At 47.3% G+C, this 27,946-nt stretch overlaps 1 protein-coding gene across 1 annotated transcript; it reads left to right on the top strand.

Annotated features, from left to right (window-relative positions):
• Nucleotides 1–54: 54 nt before the first annotated feature.
• Nucleotides 55–27,623, top strand: TFPI (tissue factor pathway inhibitor). Its single transcript, XM_048516060.1, has 5 exons — nt 55–186; nt 14,017–14,217; nt 19,783–19,821; nt 24,624–24,800; nt 27,517–27,623. Exons 1-5 carry the CDS (start codon nt 75–77, stop codon nt 27,621–27,623), a joined length of 636 nt encoding a protein of 211 aa, XP_048372017.1. The 5' UTR covers nt 55–74.
• Nucleotides 27,624–27,946: the final 323 nt, after the last annotated feature.

Genomic DNA, 27,946 nt, shown 5'->3' with positions numbered 1-27,946 from the left:
ATGGACGGGCATTTTGAAACGTTTCGTTTTAAAGTGCTCTTTTTTTTTTTGCTTTTGCAGGAGAAACAAGCGAAATGAAAAGAGCCGTAGTCCCAGGTATCACCTTCTATCTCCTCTTCACCTTTTCACCTTGCCACATGACTACCTATTCAGAGGGCAGAGAAGAAAATCCTGATGCTGTGGTTGGTAAGCGTTTTGGCCGTATGTTACAATAGCTTGAACTGAAAGCCCCGACTCCTCTTTTCCCAAAGGACAGCATCTGTGTGTAAAAGAATATAGGGTGAATTCATTTTTGTGCTTTTTTTGTGGCGTAGGAGGTTAAGGGCTCACATATCTAATCTGGAGGAAGCGGGTTTGATTCTCCGCTCTGCCGCCTGAGTTGTGGAGGCTTATCTGGGGAATTCAGATTAGCCTGTGCACTCCCACACACGCCAGCTGGGTGACCTTGGGCTAGTCACAGCTTCTCGGAGCTCTCTCAGTCCTACCTACCTCACAGGGGTGTTTGTTGTGGCCCGAGGGGGGGGAGGCAAAGGAGATTGTCAAGCCCCTTTGAGTCTCCTACAGGAGAGAAAGAGGGGATATAAATCAAACTGCTTCTTCTTCTTCTTCTTCTACTGCAACTGGATTTACTGGAATGTAAGTGGTTCATTCACATAAGACATGTCGCAAACACCAGGAATTCAGCACAAAACAGCTTCAGGTATGCCTTCTGAATTACAGCTGCAGGCCCGTTCCGCACGGGCCTTAGGAGCGGCGGTGCACTGGCGTACTTGATGCCGGTGCATTCCCTGGGGCCGTTTGCATGCTGTCAGCCTTCCGCTTTAGTCCCCCTCTTACCTCCTCTTGACTGCCGTCACTCTGCAGAGCCACAGGGACATGCCCCTGTGGCCATGGCGATACCTCTGGAGTCAGAGGCCAAGAGGCGTGTCTGGCCTCCGCAGAGCGATGGCAGCTGAGAGGAGGTGAGAGGGGAACTACGCAGCGTGGAAAGCGAGCAGCATCCAATCCTGTGCCATTTGGCAGCACCCAGGTGGATCTGCCGCCGTTTTCCAAAACTCTTTTCACTTGTTGGCGAAGATCAGAAAAACACCATTGTGGGGGAGGTGGGCTGTTGTGGCTTTGCTCCAGCTGCGGCAGTTGTGCGAAGTCCTCCCCCACAACAGTGTTTCTACTGACCCCATGCCGGTCTTTATGGCAGAATGGGCCACAGATGAAAGAATGGGCCACAGATTCACTTTTATTCTTAAATCCCCCTGCATACACACAATCTTCTTCAATGAGAAAAAACCCCTGTACGAGGTGAAGACTAAGGAAATGAGACCTTGAAACCATCATGGTCTCTTTTCTTCATCTACACTGTGAAATCCTTCCCCCTTGGTGTGCCAGAACTTGGAGTGTTCAGATATCTATCCTGTATGTCAATCATCCAGTGGTGGGATCCAAAAATTTTAGTAACAGGTTCCCATGTTGGTGGGATTCAAACTGTGGCGTTAGGGCCAATGGGAGCTGGGCCGGAGACGCAGTAGGCGGTATTGGCTATAGGGAATTCGAGGGGCAGGGCGATTTCCTACGCGGGGCTCTGGCAAGGACACAGCTGCTGCGTACCAGATCCCATGGTGAGAGAAAGCAGAATGCATGCGCAGGCATGGAGTAAAAGCCACCTGCGCCGGTGCACCTCCTGCTAGAACTGCTTCAAGAGTTCTGCTTGGCGCTACTGCTGAGAGGAGGGCGTAACTAAAGGCCAAAATCACCCATTGAAAGTAACCCCCCCCTCTGGCACACAAATAATTAGTAACCTACTCTCAGGAACCTGTGAGAACCTGGTGGATCCTACCTCTGTAAACAAATCTATTCATCTTCAAAGGAGTGTTTTTGTCATGATATAGTTGTACTAATTACTGGGGTGAATCCAATCATTGTCTAATTAGCCCTCCCTCAATGAGTGAACCACTTAAGTTGTAGGAAGTTTCCTTATACTTGATGAGTATTTCAGACTTGGGCCAAAAGGAAAGTTGAGGCGTGAATGTCATCGATAAAGTTGCTAAGTGGAGTGGTAGCTTAGGGGCAGTATCCACCCCATAGTTTGTTGGTGTACGGGCTCATGATAGGGTTCGGGTCCAGGCTCATGATAGGGTTGCTAACCTCCAGGAAAGACCTGGAGATCTCCCAGATTGACAACTGATCTCCAGAGTTCAGAGATTAGTTTCTCTGTAGGAAATGACTGCCTTGAAGGTCATATTCTACAGTATTACACCATGCTGGGGTCTCTTCCTCTGCAAACTTTCTATCCCTAGATTCCACCACCAAATCTCTAGGAATTGCCCAGCCATAACTCTATACCCCTTCAGAAATCTCTTTGATAGGGGAAAAGAAAAGGTGATATGAGCCTACTCCATCTTGAAATGTGGATATGGCTGCCAGATATACTTTGAGAGAAGAGTTGGTCAGGTCAGCTCCTTTTAGCAACAGTAACTTAGCAAAAACGCTATCCATCGGGCAAGAATAAGGTTCCAAATCTCTTGATTTTGCCAAGTCCATGAATCTAGCCCATTAGGCTGTGTATGATTTTCTGGTTGAAGCTTTCTTGACTGCCAAAACCTCATCTGGCCAACCCATCAAGGAGTGAGGAGCCAGGCTGTGATGTGTAGTGAACCTCGTTTGTGATGAAGTATCTGCTCTTCAGGCTGCCAGGCATCAGGAGGAGACTGAAGATCGTCTAGAATTACGACTGATCTCCAGACTATAGAAGATGCCAAAGGGCATTAACCTCCAACTTGCTGAGTCTGGGGCAGAGGTGATAACAGGTCTCGAAACCTTCCTCCTCTCCCCTATGGAACTCTTATGTCATCTGACTTCCTGACTGTAATACTGCCCCTAGCCACCTGTGGCAGTACCACTGCAGTGCAGTAGAGTTAAGACTGACATGCACATAAAGTGTTATTTTCAGCGTTCCAAATTGCTTAACTTTGGCTTTTTTGAGTATTGCATCTCTGTGAGGTAGAAGAAATGCATACCTTGCAGCTACGCTGGCAAAGCAGGAAGCGGGCTTTATATGAAAAACACTTGTCCAGCTGTATGGAGGGATGAGTCATCTGAACACCTCACAAATGTTGAAGTGAAAGGGCGATAGGGTAAGGTGACCAGATTTTCACCTGTCACAGGGCGGGAAACGAGAGCGCCCCAGAAGGCAGTGTGGCAGCCTCCCGTGTTGCCGCTGCCTTCCTGGCGCTCCTTCACTGTGAGAATGAAACTGAGGGAGTGCCCTAGAAGGCAGTGCGATCCTGCGTGTGCGTGCGGCTGTGACAGGGCGGGAAAATGGGAGCGCCCCAGAAGGCAGTGCGGCAGCCTTCCAAAAATCGGAACATTTTAAAAACTCTGCGGAACGCGGGACAAATTAGTCAAAAGCGGGACGTCTGGTCACACTACGATAGGGTGGGAATTCCCCCGTGCCTTAAAAAGTCACCCGTGTTTCAGCCCTCATACTTGGTTTTAACCTGCTGGGGCCTATTCTGATCATTATCAAGGGGAAACCACGTTGAAATCCTTGCTCTGTCATGAGAACCAGTGGGATATAAAGGTTGTAGGGGCAGACTAGGATGTGGGGGATGCAGACTCTAATCCCCTCACCCTGAAACCTCCTGGATTACCTTGAGTTATTCATCCTCTTTGAGACTATCCTATCTCATAGGGTTGTTTGTGAGGGTAAGAGAGAAGTGGAGAACTATGGAAGCTGCTCTGAGTTCCTTGAAAGAAGACTGCAGTAAAGTCTACTAAATAAAACAAAATTAACAAAGGCTGAAAGAGACCATCTTCTCCCTCCCAGCCGTATAACTACTTGCATCCCAAGACCATTTTCTGAGAGTGAATGCATATGCAGAATACTAAGACTGGAACCTCCCAGAATTATAATGGATCTCCAAACTACAGAAAACAGCTGCTTCGAAGGGTGGACTCTATGGCTTCATAACAATTTGCTTTGGGCCTTCCTGTTCCCAAAACCTGCCTTCCACATACATTTCTCAGCCTGGGGTTGGCTACCATACAGAATACCGATGTTCTGATCCCAATCCACAAGGAGGTCATAGGAGGGGTGGAGGGGGCCAAAAAGACTTGGAAGAAGCCCCAGGAGGAAGACCTACCCAGTCCCCAGAGTCACCCATGTAGCTATGGCCTGACTCAGGGCTTTATAGTTCTGAGGAAAAAGTCACTGAAGCATAGCTGCACACAGACACCCTGTCTGAGGCCAGAGGAAGTGCTCCTCGGACCCTGGGGAGGGGCGACCCAGGTGGTTCCGAGACTCAGGGGCTCGGCATAAACAGTTGCTAATTTTCAACAAACATCCTTGCTCATAGGTTGACAGGGTCTCTGCTGGTGGTTGAAATCTCAGGTTGCTATGGAATTTGTCACCTACCTCATTATTAATAGCATATCATAGGGACGAACAGATGTTCCTGATTTCATTTCTTTGTGTATATTTAAACCAATATTCCTTTTTTTCCCCCCACTGCTGGTTTCATAGATTCGTTTGTACACAAGGAGTAGGGCTTTTATATTCAGTTCTTTTTGCTGTATTCACTTATATCCCGCCTTTCTCCCCAAAACAGCTTACATCATTCTCCTCTCCATTTTATCCTTACAACATCCTTGTGAGGTAGGTAAGCGTGACTGGCCTAAGGTCACCCACAAGCTTCTTTGACAAGTGGGGATTTGAATCTGAGTCTCCCAGAGACTAGCCCCCACACCATAACTACTGCACCACATTGACTCTCAACAATAATTGAGCAGCGTCAAGTTGCTGCTGACTTAGGGCAACTCTTCATCGAGTTTTCAAGGCAAGAGGTGAACAGACATGGTTTGCCATTGCCTGCCTCTGCACAGCAGCTCTGGTCTTTCTTGGTAGTTTCTCATCCAAACACTAACCACACCAACCTTTCTGAACTTATGCGCTCTTGGGCATTGTGGGCAATTCAGGCAATAAGTATACAGTGGCATAGCTACCATGGGATGGGGGGGTGCGCCCACAAGCTTGGGCTCATGTGGGCAATTCAGGCAATAAGTATGCAGTGGCGTAGCTACCATGTGGGATGGGGAGTGTATTACAAGCTGGGCTCATGTGGGCAATTCAGGCAATAAGTATGCAGTGGCGTAGCTACCGTGGGATGGGGGGTGCACCCACAAGCTTGGGCTCATGTGGGCAATTCAGGCAATAAGTATGCAGTGGCGTAGCTACGAGGATGGGCAAGCTTGGGCTCATGTGGGCAATTCAGGCAATAAGTATGCAGTGGCATAGCTACCATGAGATGGGGGGGTGCGCCCACAAGCTTGGGCTCATGTGGGCAATTCAGGCAATAAGTATGCAGTGGCGTAGCTACCGTGAGATAGGGGGTGCGCCCACAAGCTTGGGCTCATGTGGGCAATTCAGGCAATAAGTATGCAGTGCGTACTTCATGAGATGGGGGAATTAAGCCCACAAGCTTGGGCTCATGTGGGCAATTCAGGCAATAAGTATGCAGTGGCGTAGCTACCATGGGATGGGGGGTGCGCCCACAAGCTTGGGCTCATGTGGGCAATTCAGGCAATAAGTATGCAGTGGCGTAGCTACCACAGGATAGGGGGTGCGCCCACAAGCTTGGGCTCATGTGGGCAATTCAAGCAATAAGTATGCAGTGGGATAGCTACCATAGGATAGGGGGGTGCGTCGCACCCGGCGCACGCCTGGGGGGATGACAGTGAAAATGTATTTTGATATTTTTAGTGTTTTTACTTTGTCGACCGGCAGGGGGCGCAGTTTTTAAGATAGTGGCACCAAAATTTCAAGATATTGTCCAGCGACACTTCTGATGATACCAGCCAAGTTGGGGAAGTTTGGTTCAGGGGGTCCAAAGTTATGGACCCCCAAAGAAGGTGCCCCCATCCCCCATTGTTTCTAATGGGAGCTAATAGTAGATGGGGCTTCCTTTTGAGGGTGCATAACTTTGGACCCCCTGAACCAAACTTCACTAAACTCAGATGGTATCATCAAGATAGTCTCCTAAAGATACCCTGACATTTTGATGCTGCTAGCCTAAAAACTGCCCCCTACAGACCAAAAACTGAAAAACACTAAAAAATACAAAAAACACAAACGAACATTGGGGGGGGGGAGCAAAACTCCAATTTTGCACCGGGCTCCATTTCCCCTAGCTACGCCTCTATAAGTATGCTACTTAAATGCAATATGTATGGCATTTATACGTAAGAAATAAGTATGCATAAGTATCATATTTATTCGCTCCATTTGGTGCTGCCATGTCACAATTCATTGAGAGCCAGCGTGGTTTAGGGGTTAAGAGCAGTGTACTCTAATCTGGAGAGCCAGGTTTGATTCCCTAGTCTTTCACATGAGCAGCAAACTCTTATCTGGTGAACTGGATTTGTTTCCCCGCTCCTACATGTGAACCCTGCTGGGTGACCTTGGGCAAGTCACAGTATTTTTGGAATTCTCTTAGCCCCACCTATCTCACAAGATGTCTGGGTAGGGAGGAAGGGAAGGAGTTTGTAAGCCATGTTGTGTTTCCTTGCAGCAGGGAAAGGCAGGATATAAATCCAAACTCTTCTTTTTCAATGTGAGTGCACAGAAAGCCTTAAAAAGTGAATGTCTGAGGGGGGAAGGTGTAAAGGATTGAAAATGGCATATCTATGTATTTGTCTGCTGTCTTGCTATCATTCACAGAGAAGTGAAATCAAAAGGGGCATTTGAGAGTCCAAATATAGCAGCCGAGGAATCATTCCTAGTACAGAGATTGTTCTTGCCCTTAACCACTAACTGGCTGACACACTTCTGTTCTGTAGCTTTCAGTTCTATGTCTCGTATCCTGTAGTCATGCAGGGCTTTTTCTGCCCTGACTCCAGCCTGTGGAATGTTATGTCAAATGAGACCAGGCCCTGGTGGGACTTATCCCAATTCCTCAGGGCCCACAAGACAGAGGTGTTTCACCAGGCCTATGGTTGAGGCCAGTGATGGGTATGTTTAAGGTGACCAGATGGTCACCTTTGTGAACTGGGACGAAGGGTAGGTGGATGCACCTTGTGGCGCGTACTGGCGCAGCATGAGACCGCGCACTGCCACCTTCGGGGAAGACTGCCGTTCCAGCCCTGCCACAGAGCAGGAAGCGGCAAACTGAAAGGCACGTGCTCCCTATTGGCGCGTCTTGAGGAGGGCTGCCGCACTGCCTTTAAGCCCAGAAGGCGCGAATCTTGACAGCCTCCCAAAAATAGGGACAATTGACATAACCCACGGGACGCGGGACAAATTGTTTGAAGGCGGGACTGTCCCGCCAAAAGCGGGACGTCTGGTCAGCCTCGGTATGTTCCATCTCAGCTGGCCTCCCTTTCTCCTCCCCTCCCTTTTTTGGTTCAGGTGTGATTATATGTTTACAGTACAGGTTTGGGGAGTGTCTTGGGGTAGTCATGAGCTTGCTCCATCCTTCTTTGGTTAAGCACCATTTGGGTTATGTATGGGAAATGTGGATTATAAATGGGGAGGAGATACTTGCATTTGTTTGAGTTAGACTATGATCCTTTCTTAGAGCCTGTTGAGATTTTAAATATGCTTTGTCACCATCGTTGGCTATGATTTATATATTTGATATTTTGGTGTTTTGTCATCCTTTAATTTTTATATCATATGGTTTATTTTTTTACCCATGTGTATAAGCTGCTCTGAGCCCAGCCGTCTGGTTGGGAAGAGCAGGGTAGCAAATTTAATAAAATAAAGATATATTCAGAGGTGGGATCCAGCAGGTTCTCACAGGTTCCCGAGAGTAGGTTACTAATTATTTGTGTGTGCCGAGAGGGGGTTACTAATTGGTGGTTTTGCCGATGATTTTTGCCTTAGTTCGCCCTCCTCTCAGCAGTAGTAGCAGAGCGAAGCAGTCTAGCAGGAGGTACACGTGCGTGGCAACCCTCTTCCTGGAGTACGTCGTTTCCAGCAAGTGACTCGGTTTTGGGTGCAGCGTCATACCCCAGCTACAATGCCCAGCCCTATAGGAATGCTTATGCGCCCTGTTGTGCCCTTAGCCCATTGGCTACGCTACAGTTTGAATCCCACCACCATGGGAACCTGTTACTAAAAGTTTTGGATCACACCACTCGATATATTATCTTTATTTTAATAAAATAAATTTGATACAATTTAATAAAGTAAATAACTTTAATAAAATAAAGATATATTATCTGTAAAATAAAGATATATTATCTTAAAATAAAGATATATTATCATTCTTTATTTGATTTCTATCCCATTCTCCCTGTTGCAGTGGGCACAGAGCACTTAACAACAATATAAAATAGTTACTGTTTTATGTTGTTGTAAGTGCTCTGAACCCGCTTCAACAGGAAGAGTGAGGTAGAAATCAAATAAATAATGATAATACTTGTAATAAAAAAAAGGCCAACAACTAACTAAAGAACTGACAGCTGTGAAATCTACAATAATTCCAGAAAGTGCCAGGTGAGAGGCAAGGAAAATTCACGAAAGAAAGAAAGAATTAATTTTATGCAACTCCCCTGAGGATAAAATGACAAGCTAAACAATCCGTGTGAAGTGAAACGTCTTCTGTGGATACATTCTGTTGGTTGCAGGAAGAATCTCTAGGGAACAGGTATTTTCCTTGCTTTTATCATGCCATCCACGTTTTCCTGCTCACCCTGAGTCAGAGCACTTAACATTCTTTCCCCCTGCAAACGGGGAAGTCCGCAAAGAATTAAGCACAGTTGAAGATTAGATAGCGTAGCAGGAAAAGCTCCAAACAGTGTGGGAAGTTGTCGCATCAAACTCTGCTGGCAAGTTGTCACATCAAACTGAGAGGGTACAAAGAAGACGCCCTCCTTCCCCATTCCAGACAAGCTGTTTTGCCTTGATAATGTTCACCAGAAAAAAAGCTTTTGAAAAGAGCCACGTATTTTTCACTGCTCACTTCAGTGTCTAAAAAACTAGGGACAACGCTACATCAATAAAGACAATTTTCACTGAATTTAGCAGAAGTGTGCCAATGAAGGAAGTACAGGGCTGTTCCTGTTTCCATTAATGTGCATTTAGCATGAATTAAAGTGCAGCATTGAATCTGAATTGAAGTGCATTAAGTTAACTAGTATTAGTTAGTTAGTTAGTATTAGTGAGACTGGACCCATTTTTGTGGGAGTTTGTCGGGCTGCTTAGAGGGAGGGAGATTAGTAGGAAATGGGGGCGCCTGCTTTGGGACTGGGAATCCCGGTGGTAATGGGGCGGGGTAAATATAGCGGTAGGCGGTGGCCAGATTATAGAAGGCCGGACGAGATATGGGAATGCTGGGATTAGCCTTCTGGCTATCAAACCTATCTCGAGAAGAAACGAGGATGCTTGGGGGTTCAGGAATACTCAGCTTAGGTCCCTGGTGTTGATAAATGCCAAGGTCCATTGGCAGCAAAACCGCTATACTCCGAGATTTTCTCCGAGGAGGCCAGCATATGGACCTGGCTTGTGTCACTGAGACCTGGAGTGCTTGTGAAGGTGGGACCGCCTTAAAGCAGTAGTCAGCCCCAGGTTGTGATGCCTCCCACCCGGTCCGCGAACCGGGGCGGGGGGGGTGGAGTGGCAATGTTCATCTGTGATTCTATCCCCTTCAGGGCTGCCCCAGTCGAGGAGATCTCTGGCATGGAATATTGTCGGTTTTGAGTGGTTGGCCTTGGAAGCGGTTGGCTGTTCTCCTGGTGTACCCGGTCGCCCTGGCGCACCGGAGACAGCCTGCAGCTGCTTGCTGAAGGTGGTGGCAGACTGGGCATTGCGGTACCCCCTAGACTTATAGTCTTGAGGCGACTTCAATGTCCATGTCGAGCACCGCCCTAAATACGCTGTTACTGGGGACCCTAGGTGTCATCCATGGTGACACTGGGCCTCTCCTTAATAAATTCTGGCCCCACCCATGAAGCGGTCACAGGCTAGATTTGGTCGCCGGGCTGAGGGATTGATGCTCGATAAGTGTCCTCTATCGATAGAGTGCCATGGTCCGACCATTGCAGCCCTGAGGTTGGGTAGACCTGCCACAACACTCCCGTCTAGAGGCGACGGGCTGATTTATGCCATGCGAGAGACTTATGGATCCACTTGGCTTCCTGGAATGCTCTCGGGATCCTGCCCCTGCCGGCACACTTTCGATGAGCAGGTGGATGACTGGTATTCCGGCTTTCCCGATGCCACCATCGATGTTTGTTGCCCCTGGCCCTCTCGTCCCGTTGGTGAAGCGGGGCTCCATGGTATCTGAGGAGGAGCTCCATACACATGAAATGAGCACTCAGGCGGCTTGGCGAGTGTGGAGGAAATCTCGTGTGGGCAGCGAACATCTTATAGGGCGCTTATGAAAGCCTGCCAGAGATGGTGGCGAAGAGGCCGAAGAACTCTCTTCTCCTCTCTGCAGCATCTGCTGCTCCGCCCAGCACAATTGTTTAAAGATATAATTAGGTCCCTGACCTCCCTTATCGGGAAGAGCTCTGTAAATCATCAGTGGCTGTGGCTGTGAGGCATTTATGAGCTTCTTTGCAGAATAAATCTCGATGGCTCCGCCAGGATCTTCCCTCCACTGACTGTGTGTGAGTGAACTGGAGGCTCCCTTGCCGGAATCTTCGGTATGTTTGGCCCAGTTCTCCCTGCTCTCTGAGGCCGCTGTTGACAGGGCCCTGGCTGCTGTTAGACCTACTACCTGCCCTCTGGATCCGTGCCCTCCTGGCTTATTAAAACCTGCCGAAGCGGGCTACGACCCCATCTGTTGAATATCATCAATAGCTCCCTTGAGCAAGGAGTTTTCGGATGGGTTGAAGGAGGCAATTAGTCCGCCCACTCTTGAAAAGACCATAATTAGATCCAGGGATCTGGCCAATTACCGCCCATCTCGAATCTTTTCGTTTCTGGGGAAGGTAGTTGAGAGAATGGTGTTGGAGCAGCTTCAGGGCTTCCTGGATGACACATTGGCCTTTGACCCCTTCCAGTCCGGCTTCCGTGCTGGAGCGCGGGACAGAAGGCGGTTCGTCGCTATTGCGTCTGGAGCTCCCATCATGCAGCTTGACCAAAGCGGATCTGTGCTGCTGGTTTTGTTAGATACTTACATGGCGTTTGATGTGGTCGATCCGGCACCTTTTGACCCACCGCCTGCGTTTCCGGGGATACGGGGCACTGTCCTTCAATGGATTTTCGTTTCTCGGGACCGTTGCCAACAAATTGTGTCTTGGGGACCAAGCCTCGGAGGTGCCCACTTCAATGTGGGAATTGCCTCGAGGGCCTCCTATCCGCTATTATTAACATCTATATCGCGACCACTTGCTCAGCTGGTGCGGGCTTTGGGCTGATTTGTCGCAATGCAGCTGATGACACTCCAGCTCATTCTGTTGATGGAGGAGCTGTCACGCGACCTACAGCTCTACAGCATTGTTTGGAAGGCGGTGGCTGGTTGGTTACAGCAGAGCAGGCTGAAACTGAATCCATCGAAGAGCGGAGATCCTTTGGTTGGAGCGCAAGAACAGGCAGGGATTTCCAGCCGCCCGGGTAGGAGGGGACCATTTTGGCGCCCGGCCCCTCTGTCCGCAGTCTGGGGGTCCACCTGGATTCGTCTCTTTCAATGGAGACCCAGGTGGCCCTTGTAACCGGACTGCATTTTTCCATCTTCGACAGGCCGGCGGCTGGCCCCTTCCTCTCTCTCAGGCAGACCTGGCCACTGTGATACATGACCACGTAGCGGTCACCTCCAGAGCTTGACTATTGTAACTTCGCTCTCGCGGGCTTCCGCTAGCCTGATTGAGGAAACTGAAACTGGTCCAACATGCAGCTGGCGTTGCTCACAGAAGCCTTCTGTGATCATATTCAACCTGTGCTGCGCCAGCTGCACTGGCTTCCAGTGGAATTCGAATCATCTTCAAGGTGTAGGGTTTTAACCTTTAAGGCCTTCGCTGCCTGGGACCTGCGTATCTGAGAGACGCAGATACCCATATGCCCTACTGCGACCTCTCTGCGATCAGCAGAGGCCAATTACTGGCGGTTCCTGGCCCCTCAGTAGTCGGCTGGCCTCCCACGGGCCAGGACGGCTACGGCCTGGCCCCAGCCTGGTGGAACACTCTTCCTCCAGCTGTCGGGCCCTCGCGGGACCTTGGTGAGTTCCATAGAGGGCCTGTAAAATTCCGAAGTTGTTCCACGGGCCTTTGGAGTGTCCAGTGGCTGAGTGGCCCCTTCCCCCTCCCCTCTCCTTCCCCTGCATCTTTTTGCACATACCATCTGATGCACTTTACCACCTATTATCCTCCCAGAGAGGAACCCTGGCCCCTCCCTTTTTTCTTTTTTTACTGGGGTGATCTTGAATTGAATTGGCCCATAATAGGGCACCTATTATGATACAAACCGCTGTTTTTAAGTAGCTTTTAATGGATTTTAGTATTATATTGTTGTTATCGATTTAATTAATTGTATATGTGAATGTTGTTCACCGCCCAGAGCCCCCAGGGGATGGGGCGGTTTATAAATCGAAACAATAAATAAATAAATAAATAAAATAAACTACAGAAATAAATTGTTGTCACACTGAAGGAGGAGACAGCAGAGAATGGGAAGTGACCACATTAGCGTCCCAAAGACCCATTATTATTTTTTCAGGCCTTGGGTGTCTAGATTTGTGTACTGAGTCATATGCAAACTACAGATATAACTGTTCAGTATCACAGGGTCTCTGTTTCACTGTCACTATGTGTTTTGTACCCTGTTGAAGAGCGAGGTATAGATCCTTCAAATAACTACTCGACAGGCCAATTCCCCCCCACCCCCACAATTTAGGGTTGCCAGCCCTCAGATGGGGTCTGGAGATCTCCTGGGATTACAGTTCATCTCCTGACTACAGAGATCAGCTTCCCTGGAGAAAATGGCTGTTCTGGAGGGAAGACTCTATGGCAGTGGTGGCGAACTTATGGCACGCGTGCCAGAGACGGCACTCAGAGCTCTCTCTGTGGGGATGCACGCACAGAGTTTGTCATGTAGGGCAGCGGTGGGATCCAAACATTTTAGTAACAGGTTCCCATGGTGGTGGGATTCAAACAGTGGCGTAATGTCAGTGGGGCTGGGCGGGGCATGACGGGGCGTGGCCGGGCATTCCAGGGGCAGGGCATTAATAATTTCTCTGTTACTGTAAAAAACTCTTACTGTAAAAAAAAAGTTCCTAATTTCCAGCTGGTATCTTTCTGTCCATAATTTAAACTCATTATAGCAAGTCCTATCATCTACTGCCAACAGAAACAACTACTTCTCCTCTAATTGACTGCATGTCAAATACTTAATACTTTCAAATACTTAATTTTGTTTCTAGAAATCAAAAGAAGGATACTTTCCTTAAGCAAGGAACTTTACCATATTACTAAAATATGTTTTAAAACAGCCCAACAGGGAGAATTATCCCGTTTTCTACCTTTGCTAAACAGCCACATAGGAAACAACAGGACTTTATGATTTTTTGGACCTAATGGAATTTCTAACGGAAAAGAAGACCCAATTAGTAACCCCCTCTCGGCACACACAAATAATTAGTAACCCACTCTCCGGAACTGGTGAGAACCTGCTGGATCCCACCTCTGATGTAGGGGGAGCGGAAAATCACACACACACACACACACACACACACACACACACACACACACACACACACACACACACACACACACACACACACACATGTAGGCTTGCCTTGCTTCTGAGTAAACCCTCCTAGGGTCATGATTCACCCATTCGAAGCACAGTTGCACAGTTGCTTCACCAAGCTTACTCCCAAGTAACACGTGCCTCGGAGCAAACCGTTTTTTTCTAAACTAAAACCTCAGTATTCAGGTTAAATTGCCATGTTGGCGCTTTGCGATAAATAATTGGGTTTTGGGTTGCAATTTGGGCACCTGGGCTGGAGTTGCAAACGCTAACAGTAGTGAACTACGCTCAGGTGACGACCCCTGGGTTTGATTGTGCCCACCTTCTTCTAGACCCTGCTTTGCCCTCACTGAAACTTGGCCTCTCCATCTGTGCGATGAAAAGCGATTCTGGGCCCTGCAAAGCACTACACAGCCGGTATCACTTCAAACTCCAGACCTTGCAGTGCGAACTCTTTGACTATGGGGGCTGCGGAGGCAACGAAAACAACTTCCTGACCTTGGAAGAATGCCAAGCGATGTGTGTTGTCCCAGGTCAGTACATTTCTTCCTTCCTTCTGATTAGGACAAAGAAACCAGGGTTATCCTCCATTGTGAGCATTGAAGGAAAAAAAGCCCCGGTTGATTTAACCATGTTATTGGTCCAACTTTCTATGCATAATTGTGTGATGTCCTTTCTTGATAAGGTTGATAACTTAAATGTCGAGCAGAACAATTCTCCCAAACTCTGTATTTCATTGAACTCATTTTCATCAAGCAGGAAAATAGTGGTATATTTAGTTTTGTCTTAATTGGTTCTTGGTGTATAATATTTATTATTATTCATTTATTATTTAGACTTTTATGCCACCCCATCTCCGAGGGGCTCCGGGCGGTGTACAACATAAATCTCAATACAAATAAATATAGTTAAAACCTTTAAAAACAGCAGTAAAATAATAAGAGGCGTCCAAGAGACCCTAATTTTAAATCCTCCCCAAGAGGGAGGGAACGGCGAGTCCCATGGATGGAAAGGGCCCAGATGTTAAGAGCTAAACAGGGGGGGCACCTTCAGTGGCTGGTCCCTCCAAAGGCCCGGCGGAACAACTCCGTCTTACAGGCCTGCGGAACTCACCAAGGTCCCGCAGGGCCCGGACAGCTGGAGGAAGAGTGTTCCTCCAAGCCGGGGCCAGAGCCATAAAGGCCCTGGCCCCCGTGGAGGCCAGCTGCATCATTGAGGGGCCAGGGACCACCAATAGATTGGCCTCAGCCGAACGGAGAGGCCGTGTAGGGACATATGGGGTGATGCGGTCTCGGAGTTTTGTATAAGGTTTTGTTTCTCTCTGAAACCCTTATAGGTAACACCTGTAAAGGCCTCTCTTAGTAACGGTTCGGAGGTGACACATGTTATGCTGCCTCCTTTATTTCCTTCACATTTCCTACTTATTTTCACAGCCCCCACAGACTTTTGCCTTTGAATCTTAGTTAGACCCAAAGAACAGGATGGCTTTGTTGTATATGATAGGTTGACAGAATGGTCAGCACGTCGGAGGAGTTCTGTGGTAAAAGCAGATTGTTTACTCTAAGGCCCCTTCCGGACACACGAGATGACTCAGGTTCCCACTTCGTGTTTACGAATCATTACCCTCAACTTCGGGTCCTCCGTTCCTCCCATTGCACAGCAGCCGACTTCGTGTCTCGGGCGAGCCGAGCTCAGAGGGCGGGACCACCTCCCCATGGCCAGCTGCGTTCCAATTGGTTTCTGAGTCCCCGTTCTGTGCATGCCCAAAGCTTTTCGCGCCGCCACGAGTCTCCCCTTCTGTGCATGGGCGAAATACTTAGCTGTGATTGGCTACATGGCAGAGTCGAGTGATGGAGATTCCACACTCCGTCAGCTTCGGCTCGAGCACAACCCGAGTCGCCAGTCGACTCAACTCCCCAGTAGAGCTCAGAAATTCAATGGCGAGAGGGAGGTGAGTCGAGTCAGACACGAGTCCAACGCTACGTCTGTGCGGAGGACTCGGGTCGGACTCAAGTCAATCTAAAGTCGACTCCGACAATGCGGAAGGGGCCTAAATAAAACAGCTGTTTTCTCTTAAACATAAATATATTTTATGTTGAAGTATGATACTGCAATGGTTTCAGTAAGGTTCATGACTATAATGGTTTCAAAGAGGTTCAGCTCTTCTTTCTCTAAAGTTCTATACTCAGACCTAAACAAAGACTGATTTTCTGACTTGCAACTTAGGCAAATAATTTCTCCAAAGAGCACAGATTTTTTTTTTCACAGTTCCTCACACTTTTTCTGACTCAACTGCCTTCTTCTGGATATGCAATCTCTTCCCAAAACATAAGAACATAAGAACATAAGAACAAGCCAGCTGGATCAGACCAAAGTCCATCTAGTCCAGCTCTCTGCTACTCGCAGTGGTCCACCAGGTGCCTTTGGGAGCTCATATGTAGGATGTGAACGCAATGGCCTTCTGCGGCTGTTGCTCCCGATCACCTGGTCTGTTAAGGCATTTGCAATCTCAGATCAAGGAGGATCAAGATTGGTAGCCATAAATCGACTTCTCCGCCATAAATCTGTCCAAGCCCCTTTTAAAGCTATCCAGGTGAGTGGCCATCACCACCTCCAGTGGCAGCATATTCCAAACACCAATCTGCGTTAACGTGAAGAAGTGTTTCCTTTTATTAGTCCTAATTCTTCCCCCCAGCATTTTCAATGAATGCCCCCTGGTTCTAGTATTGTGAGAGAGAGAGAAAATGTCTCTCTGTCAACATTTTCTACCCCATGCATAATTTTATAGACTTCAATCATATCCCCTCAGTCAGCCTCCTCTCCAAACTACAGAGTCCGCAACGCTGCACCCTCTCCTCATAGGGCACGTGCTTCAGTCCCTCAATCCTCCTTGTTGCCCTTCTCTGCCCTTTTCTATCTCCTCAATATCCTTTTTGAGATGCGGCGACCAGAATTGGACACAGTACTCCAAGTGCGGTCGCACCACTGCTTTATATAAGGGCATGACAATCTTTGCAGTTTTATTCTCAATTCCTTTCCTAATTATCCCCAGCATAGAGTTTGCCTTTTTCATAGCTGCCATGCATTGAGTTGACATTCCCATGGAACTATCAACTAAGACGTCCAAATCCCTTTCCTGGTCTGTGACTGATAGCACTGACCCCTGTAGTGTGTATGTGAAGTTTGGATTTTTTGCCCCTATGTGCATCACTTTACATTTTGCTACATTGAACTGCATTTGCCATTTCTTAGCCCACTCACCTAATTTATCAAGGTCCGCTTGGAGCTCTTCGCAATGGTTTCAAAGAGGTTCAGCAATCACCTCCATCCCCTCAGGTACAGCTACCACTGAATTATAACACACTTCAATCTCTCATCCAGCCCACCCCACCCCCGTTGTTACTGTAGAGCAGTGGTTGTAACCTGGGGGTTGGGAATACACAAAAAAATGTAATGGGTTTGCTAATATGGGGCTACAATTTTAAAGAAATGGATTGCCAGCGGTTATGCAAGGAATGATTTATGGACAGATTTATGGAGGAGAAGTCGATTTATGGCTGCCAATCTTGATCCTCTTTGATCTGAGGTTGCAAATGCCTTAACAGTCCAGGTGCTCGGGGAGCAACAGCCGCAGAAGGCCATTGTTTTCACACCCTGCATGTGAGCTCCCAAAGGCACCTGGTGGGCCACTGCAAGTAGCAGAGAGCTGGACTAGATGGACTCTGGTCTGATCCAGCTGGCCTGAGCCAGCAGTGGCATAGGAGGTTAAGAGCTCGTGTATCTAATCTGGAGGAACCGGGTTTGAGTCCCAGCTCTGCCGCCTGAGCTGTGGAGGCTTATCTGGGGAATTCAGATTAGCCTGTACACTCCCACACATGCCAGCTGGTTGACCTTGGGCTAGTCACAGCTTCTCAAGAGCTCTCTCAGCTCCCACCCACCTCACAGGGTGTTGTGAGGGGGTGTGAAGGGAAAGGAGCTTGTCAGCCACCTTGAGTCTCCTTGCAGGAGAGAAAGGGGGGATATAAATCCAAACTCCTCCTCCTCCTCCTCCTCCTCCTCCTCCTCCTCCTCTTCTTCTTCTTCTTCTTCTTCTTCTTCTTCTTCTTCTTCTTCTTCAAGAACAGTTCAGAACCACTGCTCTAGAGGCCTGCATTTTAAATCGCAGCAACATATATATTAAACCTGACATTAACACACACCAAAAAGCACATATAAAATATTTACATAGCAAAAGTCTATGTATAGAAATCCAGGCAAATACTTCAAGACGAGCTTGCAGCCTGGGGCATGCGGCCTCTAGTTACAAATTATATGGAGATGCATTCATCGTTTTAGTTCAAGAGGTTCATCGGGGAGAAAATAAGGAGTTGGGCTTCGTGCTGAAAATCTTATTCTAAACTTGTTTCTCATGCATTGCTAAGTCAGTGGGAGTATTTTCCTGGTAAGTATACCTATATGATTGCTGCCCCAGGGTAGTTATGATAATAGCTTAATATTTCATCTCTTGATGACTCAGCTGAATCACGTCAGTTCTGCACTGAAAACATTGTGTATGAACTCTCTGGTCTGCAAGGCCAATGACTAGGTGAAAAATTAGCTCTTTTGACTTTCCTCTGCTCAGTTTTCCTGCCCCCCCTTTTTTAAACTGGTGCCAGTGTGATGTAGTGGTTAAGAGCATTAGACTGTGATCTGGTGGCCAGGTTTGTGAGGTGGGGGCAGTGGTGGGATCCAAAAATTTTAGTGACAGGTTCCCATGGTGGTGGGATTCAAACTGTGGCGTAGCACCAATGGGGCACAGGCGAGAGAGGAGTGCGAGAAGGGGGCATAGCCGGAAGACATTCTGGGGAGCCCCGGGGGGCATTCCTACTTGGGGCGGGGAGCTGTGGCAACGGGACACAGCAGCAGCTGCGCGCCCGATCATGAGCGAGGAAGCGAATGCGCTTGAAAGAGCGCGGGGCTGCCACGCACGCCGGTGCACCTCTGCTAGACTGCTTCAAGTTCTGCTTGGCGCTACTGCTGAGAGGAGGCGTGGCAGTAACTTGGCAAAGCATCATTCTTGGCAAAATCACCCATTAGTAACCCCCTCTCGGCACACACAAATAATTAGTAACCTACTGAGGGAACCTGCTTGAGAACCTGGCTTTGATCCCACCTCTGGGTGGGGAGAAACTGAGAGAGAGTTCAGTGAGAACAGTGACTGACCTAAGGTCACCCAACAAACCAACCCCAGGAGTGGGGAAACAAATACAGTTCACCAGATTAGAGTCCTCCACTCATGTGGCGGCAAGGGGGTGGGTGGAGCACGATGCACCGGGCGCGCTGGTGCCGGGGCAGGGCTGGGGCAGGGCAGAGGTGCAGGATGCAGGCATGCCCCAGGCGCAGTTCCCCCTTGCTCCACTCCGTGTGGCGCAAGGGGGAATCAAATCCTACTCTCCAGATTAGAGTGCAACTCATGTGGAGGAGTGGAGTATCAAATCCAGTTCTCCAGACTGGAGTCCACCGCTCTTAACCACTATACCATGCTACCAGTGGATTTGCACATGGCGCCCCCCAAGTGACAACTCCTAAGATCAAATAAGGGAAACAGAAAAAATTGTCTGTGATTGTGAAATTTGGACACTAACAGTACAATCCTAAAGAGAGTCACTGCAATCTATACCCATTTATTTCAGTGGGTATAGATTGGAGTAACCCTGCATTGGATTGCACTATAAATCAAGTAATGACCCTAGGATATGAAGAAGAGAAGAAAGAGAGAGGGGATTTGGATTTATATCCCCCTTTTCTATGCTCCTGTAGGAGACTCAAGGGAGAAAAACTTACAATCTCCTTTCCTCCCCTCACAACAAACACCCTGTGAAGGTAGGTGGGGAGCTGAGAGAGCTCGGAAGCTATGGCTTCATCGCCCAAGGTCACCCAGCTGGCGTGTGTGGGGAGTGCACAGGCTAATCTGAATTCCCCAGATAAGCCTCCCACAGCTCAGAGGCGTGAAGCGGGTGAATCAAACCCGGTTCCTCCAGATTAGATACACGAGCTCTTAACCTCCTACACCACTGCTGTTCCTATGAAACTATTCTAATGTTTTGTTTCAATTGCAGATTTGCCTGAGAAGAAAAAGAAGACAAGATTTAAGAAAGGTAACTCGCATGCTGAAGAATATTCTGTTTTGCAAGGTTTGTCACCCAACAGAAAAGTAATTTGCCATGACTGGCGCAATGGAACAAAGTTACTACAATGGATTTACTCAGTGACTTCTGAGGTGTAATGATCACCCTGTAAGCAGCGTAAATGTTTCTGAAATAACAGCTATTGTTCAGTTATGAACCAAATAGATCTAAACTATTCCACAGAAGATATGAAATGAAAGCCGAGGAGGGTGAAACTGTGTGAATAAAATAGGAAGGATTGTTGTTAATATTATTTTAATCACCTCTATGCTAAGAGGTGCTTGTTTGTCTCCCACTGGAACAAATCTTCCACAGCTTTGATCTGGAAAGATTTTGCATTTCTAGTTTCTGACAGAGTGTTCAGTTGAGAAAGAAGAAAAACTATGGTTCATTAAATGAACAGTTGTTTTACCTTTTTGAGTGTTCAGAAAAATTATAAAAATTCATACCTCCTACAGTACCAGACAGGTGTGCCTTTCCTTGTTCAAACGTGTGTATATCATTCTGTTACCCAAATGCCCTATATATGTATATACCCCAACAATAGGAGCATCCAACTTTAATGTTTCCGAAGCCTACATGCATCTGTGCTCAGGGCAATTGTCATTAGGAAAGTCAAGAAAATACAAAGGGGCGCTAATTACAAAATTATAAAAATACAGGATGTATGTAAAACAAATTAAAACCGTCAATATGTGTTAAGGGCTCATAACAGCCTACATTGCAAATATTCCCTTACATATGCATAAAACAAATAGGTACAGCTAGGCTATTTTGACCCTGTTTTTGTCTAAAAGATCTAACATGTTTTCTACTAAAACACCTAACATCCAGACTAGAAATAATGTTAGATGTTTTAGTTTTGACCACTAGGGAGGGCCATTTGGCTGAAACACATCTGGTTTGCTAGGATCAAAAATTGTCCAGCTGTATTTATTTGCGTTACATATACTTACGCGAATATTTGTAATGTTGGCTGTTAATTTGTAATAAATATCCATGTAGGGCATTGTGGGTTTTCCGGGTTGTATGGCCGTGTTCCAATAGCATTTTCTCCTGACATTTCACCTGCACCTGTGACTGGCATCTTAGATGCCAGCCACAGAATCTGCAGAAACAAACACCTTTCCGTCAGTACATCTTTCAAAGGTAAGCTTCTATAATGGTATTCCACCCAAAATAGGGTGTTGCTTTTAATGGAATTTTGTCCTGATACAACTGATACACTTTCTCATATTCTGCTTCATATTTCTAAAAAATACAACAACATCGAGAACTGATTTGAGAACTGTATTACCAACAGGATTTATGCTCCTTTCGATAAAATAAAAAATGGCTAAGCTTCTAAATATAACTCTGATGTTGAAATCTCTGAAGCTGTTGCTATATTTTTACTCTGTGTACTGCAAGTTGAGCAATAATGATCTTTTTATTGTATTTGAAATTCTTGGCACCGGTTTTATGCCTAATAAAGGTTTTGGATTTGGATTTGGATGTGCCAATCCAAGAGCTTTCTCTCTGCTGATACTTCCACAGAAAAAGCCTACAGATAAATTGTCAGCACAGTGTGGGAGCTGTAGACAAAGTTAGAGTATCTTTTGATCCTTTCCACCCTAACGCAGCTAGCAATTTGGTGTTGCTCCATCGTAGTCCGAAGACTATTGTCGCTGGAAAGGAGATGCCACTCACAAAACTGTAGGTGTTTCAAGCGAAGCATCCTCCTATAATGGAGGCTGCTCTTTCCACAGGGATTCTTCCTGGAAATGCAAGGATGTTGCCTTTCCCAGAATTGTCTGTTTGCTCTAATAAGGTGATGCTTTGGAGCAGGGGTCTTCCAACTATGGCCCTCCAGATGTTCATGAACTACAACTCCCATCAGCCCCTGCCAGCATGGCCAAGTAGTAGGGCTCATGGGAATTGTAGTCTATAGTGCATCTGGAGAACTCCCACTTGGAACTGAACCTAACTATGGAAAGAAAAAGGAGAGTAAAATACAGAGAAGCCAATTCGTGAGCTACATTGAGCACAACGTACCCACAGGCTTCCTCTTTGGGGGGATTTTTTTTTTTTTATAAAGGAGGTACCAGGACTGCTTCTCGGCAGTTCCTTGGTTTACGTGATGAAGATAGCCACAGCTCCTCTAAATGTAACTGTTGTGTGTAATCATTTGGGGTGTGCCGAGCTCGCTAGTTTTATAACAACAGATTGTCTTCTGGGCCTCCAGGGAAGAAACGGCTGCTCGTATCTTCAACTCTAGCAGATGCTACTCCTGAAGGCCCCGTTCAGCTTCTTATCGCCCTATCTCTGCTCTTTCACCAGATTAGATTTCCTATCCCAGCAGATGTGTCTCACCTGCAGAGGTGGGATCCAGCAGGTTCTCACAGGTTCCCGAGAGTCGGTGACTAATTATTTGTGTGTGCCCAGAGGGGGTTACTGAGTGGTGGTTTGCCACGTGATTTTTTTGCCTTATGCTTCTACCCTCCACACCTCTCAGCAGTAGCAGCTGCCATGGGAACTTAGGAAGCAGTCTAGCAGGAGGTGCACTGGCGTGCGTGGCAGCCTGCGCCCTCGTGCGTGGGTTTTCTTGCCCAAAGGACCAAGCGCTTGGCTGGCGTCCTTGCCACACAGCCCCCCGCCAGGAATGCCCAGCTCCTGGAGGATGCCGGCCGCGCCCCACCGTGCCCCATTGGCTCTACACCACAGTTTGAATCCCACCACCATGGGAACCTGTTACTAAAATTTTTGAATCCCGCCACTGCTCACCTGTCTTGAAATGTTTTGTTACAGTGACTGTCACAGATGTGTACAAAGGGCAGCCATTTTCAAGATTTGTCAGGCAGCCTTCTGCTTGACGTATCACCTTCAGCTTCCTTCCTTCAGACTTTCTTGCATAGCTCTCCTGTCTGATAATCACCCTGATTATCCAAGCCGATTTGAATGAGAACTGCATTATATCAGAGGTTTGAGCATCCAGTGGTGTAAGCCAATGTGAAAGTGCGTGGCGCCCTGGCGGAGTTTCCCATGGCAGAAGCCAGGCTGGCAGGAGCATGAAGGCGTGGCAGAGTGTTCCGGACAGGGTGGGCGGCACCGTGGCAGGGGCGCAGTGCATGCACGTGCCCTGGGCAGAATTTCCCCTCGCTCCACCTCTGTAAGCAAAGTTTCGTGAATACCTTCATATTCTGGTTGGGTTTGTAAGCCCAGAGAGTCATGGGCAAATAATTTGGGGGCACGAGCAATTAGAAGGGGCAGAATTTCTGCAAGAAAAAAAGAAAAAAATTGGATTTATACCCCGCTTTTCTCAACCTTTAGGAGTCTCAAAGTGGCTTACAAACTCCTTGCTTTCCTCTACCCACAACAGGCGCCTTGTGAGGTAGGTGGGGCTGAGAGAGTTTGGAGAGGGCTCCTGACTAGCTCCAAGGTCACTTGAGCAGGCTGGCATTGAGGCTGGAGAAACAAGCCTGATTCCCCAGATTAGGAGTTCACGGCTCATATATGGAGTAGGGGGGAATCAAACCCAATTCTCCAGATTAGAGTCCACTGCTCTTAATCACTACACCATGCTGGCAAAGGGTTTAGAGAGCTTCAGGAAGCTCAACTGAGCCTCCCATTCTAAAGCAGAGCTGATAGCTGTAATTGGAAGGGAATGTTCTGGCTTGGGGCGAGGCACAGTGGTGCTGATGAATAGCTTTGCATTTGATGTTTGTTTCTCCTTCAAAGATTTCCAGGCAGTGGCGTAGCGTCAAGGGGCTGGAGGGTGCAATGCACCGGGCATGCGCCCCTGCGGGGGCATGGCAAAGGCATTTGGGGGGTGTTTCAGGGCGGGACGGGAGGCAGGGCAGGGGCTCAGGGTGTATGTGTGCCCCAGGCAAAGTTCCCCCTCACTCCACCCCTGTTCCCAGGGTGGTTTCTAGGTGATCAACCGAGAGATTGGTGGGTGGACAACCATCATGGTATTGATCTCTAAACTGACCCTAACCTGGGGAAACACTGAGGAGCAGCAGTGGCGTAGGAGGTTAAGAGCTCGTGTATCTAATCTGGAGGAACCGGGTTTGATTCCCCGCTCTGCCGCCTGAGCTGTGGAGGCTTATCTGGGGAATTCAGATTAGCCTGTGCACTCCCACACCTGCGCCAGCTGGGTGACCTTTTGGGCTAGTCACAGCTATCGGAGCTCTCAGCTCGGCCCACCTACCTCACAGGGTGTTTGTTGTGAGGGGGGAAGGGCAAGGAGATTGTCAGCCCTTTTGAGTCTCCTACAGGAGAGAAAGGGGGGATATAAATCCAAACTCTTTTTCTTCTTCTTTCTAGTGAGACACTTGGCCTGCTCGACTTACTGTGATTCTACAGGGCCTATAAGTCAGAGTTGTCTCACCAAGCCCATAATTTTCCCATCAGGTTTCCATCTTTGGGCCTCTCTTTTTTCTACCCCGATTTACTTCCCTCTTGTATTTTTGTTAGCCTGATTCAGTCACCAACTCATTTAGAGTTTTAATGGCTTCATAAATCATTTTGAGCTGAGCCCACAAGGAGAAGGGCAGCAAAAAAACCTAATTAATAACAACAGTAACAACAACAACTGTCAGTCAAGAATGCAAAGCCTGGTAATCCAATTCTCTTAGAGGGGCCTGAAGGATGTTCCTCGAACTCCAGTTCTGATGAGGCATCAGCAAACAAGGTGATCTTGTCAGGCAATTAGTAGAGCTCAAATAGGCCTCGGGGAGGTGTATGTTGAAAGAAAAATGACACTTTCCCCCTGTTATAATCTTGCTTCCCAGAAAAACCGTCATTCTGCTTTTTGGAGGAGGATCCTGGAATCTGCCGGGGAATGATTTCCAAGTATTTCTACAACAAAGAGTCTCAGCTGTGTGAAAAATTCATGTACGGTGGGTGCCTGGGAAACCAAAACAATTTCGATTTTTTGAAAGAATGCCAGGATATCTGCGAGGACAGCCGTAAGTAATCTTTTCTTGCAGTGCTGAACTTCTTGCATCTCTTTGTTCTTGGGTGCATGGCATACCTGGGCCATTGTCTGAGTTGATAGTTCCATGGGAATGTCAACTCAATGCATGGCAGCTGTGAAAAAGGCAAACTCTATGCTGGGGATCATTAGGAAAGGAGTTGATATTAAAACTGCAAGGATTGTCATGCCCTTATATAAAGCTGTGGTGCGACTGCACTTGGGAGTACTGTGTTCAGTTCTGGTCGCCACATCTCAAAAAGGATATCGAAGTGATAGAAAAGGTGCAGAGAAGGGCAACTAAGATGATTGAGGGACTGGAGCACCTTCCTTATGAGGAGAGGCTGCAGCGTTTGGGACTCTTTAGTTTGGAGAGGAGACGTCTGAGGGGAGATATGATTGAAGTCTATAAAATTATGCATGGGGTAGAAAATGTTAAGAACTGGATCAGACCTACTGGTCATCTGGCCAGTGCTTCTCATCAGAGGACTTCTGGTTGGCTGACTCTGAGCCCATGACAGTCCCCTTCTGTTGCTGTCTTCCACCAGTGAGTGAAGACTTCTTTGTTTCATTCGGCATTCCCTCAATGATCTCTCCCTCCTTCCTGATGTTTCAACTATTGTTTTGACTTTTTGGACTTATTTTCAACACTGGGTGTTTTTTTTTAACGTCTTAATAATGTGTTTGTGTGTCGGTTTTAATGGCTTTCGAGATGCAATTTTAATTTGCGTGTTTTAATTGGTTAGCCACCTTGGTGGCCTGATGGGCAAGAAAGGCTAGATAAAAATCTTGTATAACAATAACAATAACAATAACAATAACAATAACAATAACAATAATAATAATAATAATAATAATAATAATAATAATAATAATAATAATAATAATAATAATAATAATAATAATAATAAAAAGAACACGAGAAGATCACTAGATACCCTGATTTGAAAATCGAGCTTCAGAGTGTATGGCACAAACCAGCTGAGGTCGTCCCAGTGGTAATTGGCATGCTGGGCACCATCCCAAAAACACTAGGGCAGCACTTGAAACATCTTCGAATTGACAAAATTAATGTCTATCAAATTCAGAAGGCAGCCCTGCTGGGATCCACACGTATCGGCTTCACGCTGATACATTACAACTTCCTAGGCCTCTGGGTGAGGCTGGAATTGTAGTGAAGGCCAACAACCAGCTAAAGATCTGGCAGCTGTGAAATCTACAATAATAATAATAATAATAATAATAATAATAATAATAATAATAATAATAATAATAACAACAACAACAGTTCAGTGGTTTTCTCAGACATATTGAAAGATGGCAAGAAACTCAAGTCTATTATGCTAACTTTCTGCAGGCATATTTATTTGTATCCCACTTGCTTCCTTTTGGGGACATAAGTGGCTTATGTCATTCTCTTCTCCTCCCTTTTATACTCACAACATTCCTATGAGGTAGGTTAGGCTCAAGCTTCCTGGGCAGAGTAGGGTCTTAGACCTAGATCTCCCAGATCCCAGCCCAATACTTTAACCACTATCAGCCCCATCCAAAAGGCCAGGCACCTGGACACAGCACTGCAGTTGCATTGCCCAGTGGTGTAGCATCAACGGGGTAGCGGGGCATGACGCCCTGGGCAGGGGCATGGCTAGGCCGTGGCCAGGGTGCTTCGGGGTGGGGCAGAAGCAGTGCAGTAGGCTAGGGCTTACGCCTGCCCCAGCGAGCTCTCTGCCTCCACCACCCCTGCACTGCCCCCATTGCCGGGAGGGCTTTCCAATGGTATGTGGAGCCAAAAAAAGCAAATCCGCACCCCCGCCTCTAGAAAGTCCTCCAAAGAGCTACCATGGACTTACAACACTGAAAAGGTGGTATAAGCCCAGCAGCCAGGTGCCAGTGTTTCCAGTGGCAAAGTGGGGATGGGAGTCAGCTCAAATCTGCTTCACCCTGGTCATGCCTCCAGAACACTGCAGCAACACCAGCATAGGGAGCAAAGGTGCATGAGCACTGGCAGGGGGTGCGCTGCCACGTCTAGCCGTTTCAATGGGCCACAGCAGCTGCTCACTGGCAGATCCATCTCGGGGAGGTTTCTTGCGGAGGGCAAATCCACTGTGCCACCTGTAGTGATGGATTTCCCCTCCCCCACATGGATGGGTCTGTATATCACTCTTGCTTTTGTTTGCGCATGTATGCGCTTTCCATCTGAAATTGTTCAATTCCAGAAGGAAGATGTGCAGGCACTCTATTTCTTTGGTGACTTTAAGAACATAAGAACATATAAGGACAAGCCAGCTGGATCAGACCAGAGTCCATCTAGTCCAGCTCTCTGCTACTCGCAGTGGCCCACCAGGTGCCTTTGGGAGCTCACAGGCAGGAGGTGAAAGCAATGGCCTTCTGTGGCTGTTGCTCCCGAGCACCTGGACTGTTAAAGCATTTGCAATCTCAGATCAAAGAGGATCAAGATTGGTAGCCATAAATCGACTTTAAGGATGGTAACCTAGAAGTGCAGTTAGCCATTAATCCCCCTGGAAAAGTTTTCGTGAACAATATTGGAAGAAAGTACAGAATTCATTAATGAAATGCCTGTTATGTTTTATTATTTTTCGATCACATGGTATGACTGATACAGTAATGAACTGTTAATATGGAAATGCCAGCCATTTTTCTTTGCCTGCTTTTCAAATCCTTCTATTTTCTCTTTCCCTTCTGTCCTTCAGCCAACTCTTTGCAACTGGAAGATGAAGAGAAGGCCCTTCCTAGTGTGTCCAATAACAGTGCCCCGGCTGTAAAGCAGGGTAGGTATCAAAAGCAAACACGGGCTTAACGCAGCCTGCAGTGGTATATTGAAGATGGCAAAATGTTTTAAGGCTATTTCATGCCAGATGTTCAGGAACTTCACAATTCCCATCAGCCCCTACCAGCATGGCCAATTGGCCATGCTGACAGAAACTTTCGATAAGGGGAATTATGTAATTCCTAATTTATCTGGAAAGCATACAATCTAACACCCTAAAGGAAAGCATGACAAGCATGTTCCAAGCATTAGACTACCTCAAAGATTTGTTCACAAGTTACAGTGAATGTGTGTACAATCTATGTACAGTAGATGCCCTTTGTTGATCTTTATACATGTTCTGAGTATTTCTC

Source organism: Sphaerodactylus townsendi, linkage group LG14 (genome assembly GCF_021028975.2).
Source record: "Sphaerodactylus townsendi isolate TG3544 linkage group LG14, MPM_Stown_v2.3, whole genome shotgun sequence".
In the NCBI taxonomy this organism is placed as follows: domain Eukaryota; kingdom Metazoa; phylum Chordata; class Lepidosauria; order Squamata; family Sphaerodactylidae; genus Sphaerodactylus; species Sphaerodactylus townsendi.
This window is presented reverse-complemented; position numbering and strand designations above follow the sequence as displayed.

Coding starts and splice junctions, on each gene's coding strand:
- TFPI (XM_048516060.1), top strand. CDS start 75: ATGAAAAGAGCCGTAGTCCCAGGTATCACCTTCTATCTCCTCTTCACC. Junction 14,218..19,782: donor AGCGATGTGTGTTGTCCCAG/GTCAGTACATTT, acceptor TTTCAATTGCAG/ATTTGCCTGAGAAGAAAAAG. Junction 19,822..24,623: donor GAAGACAAGATTTAAGAAAG/GTAACTCGCATG, acceptor CTTGCTTCCCAG/AAAAACCGTCATTCTGCTTT.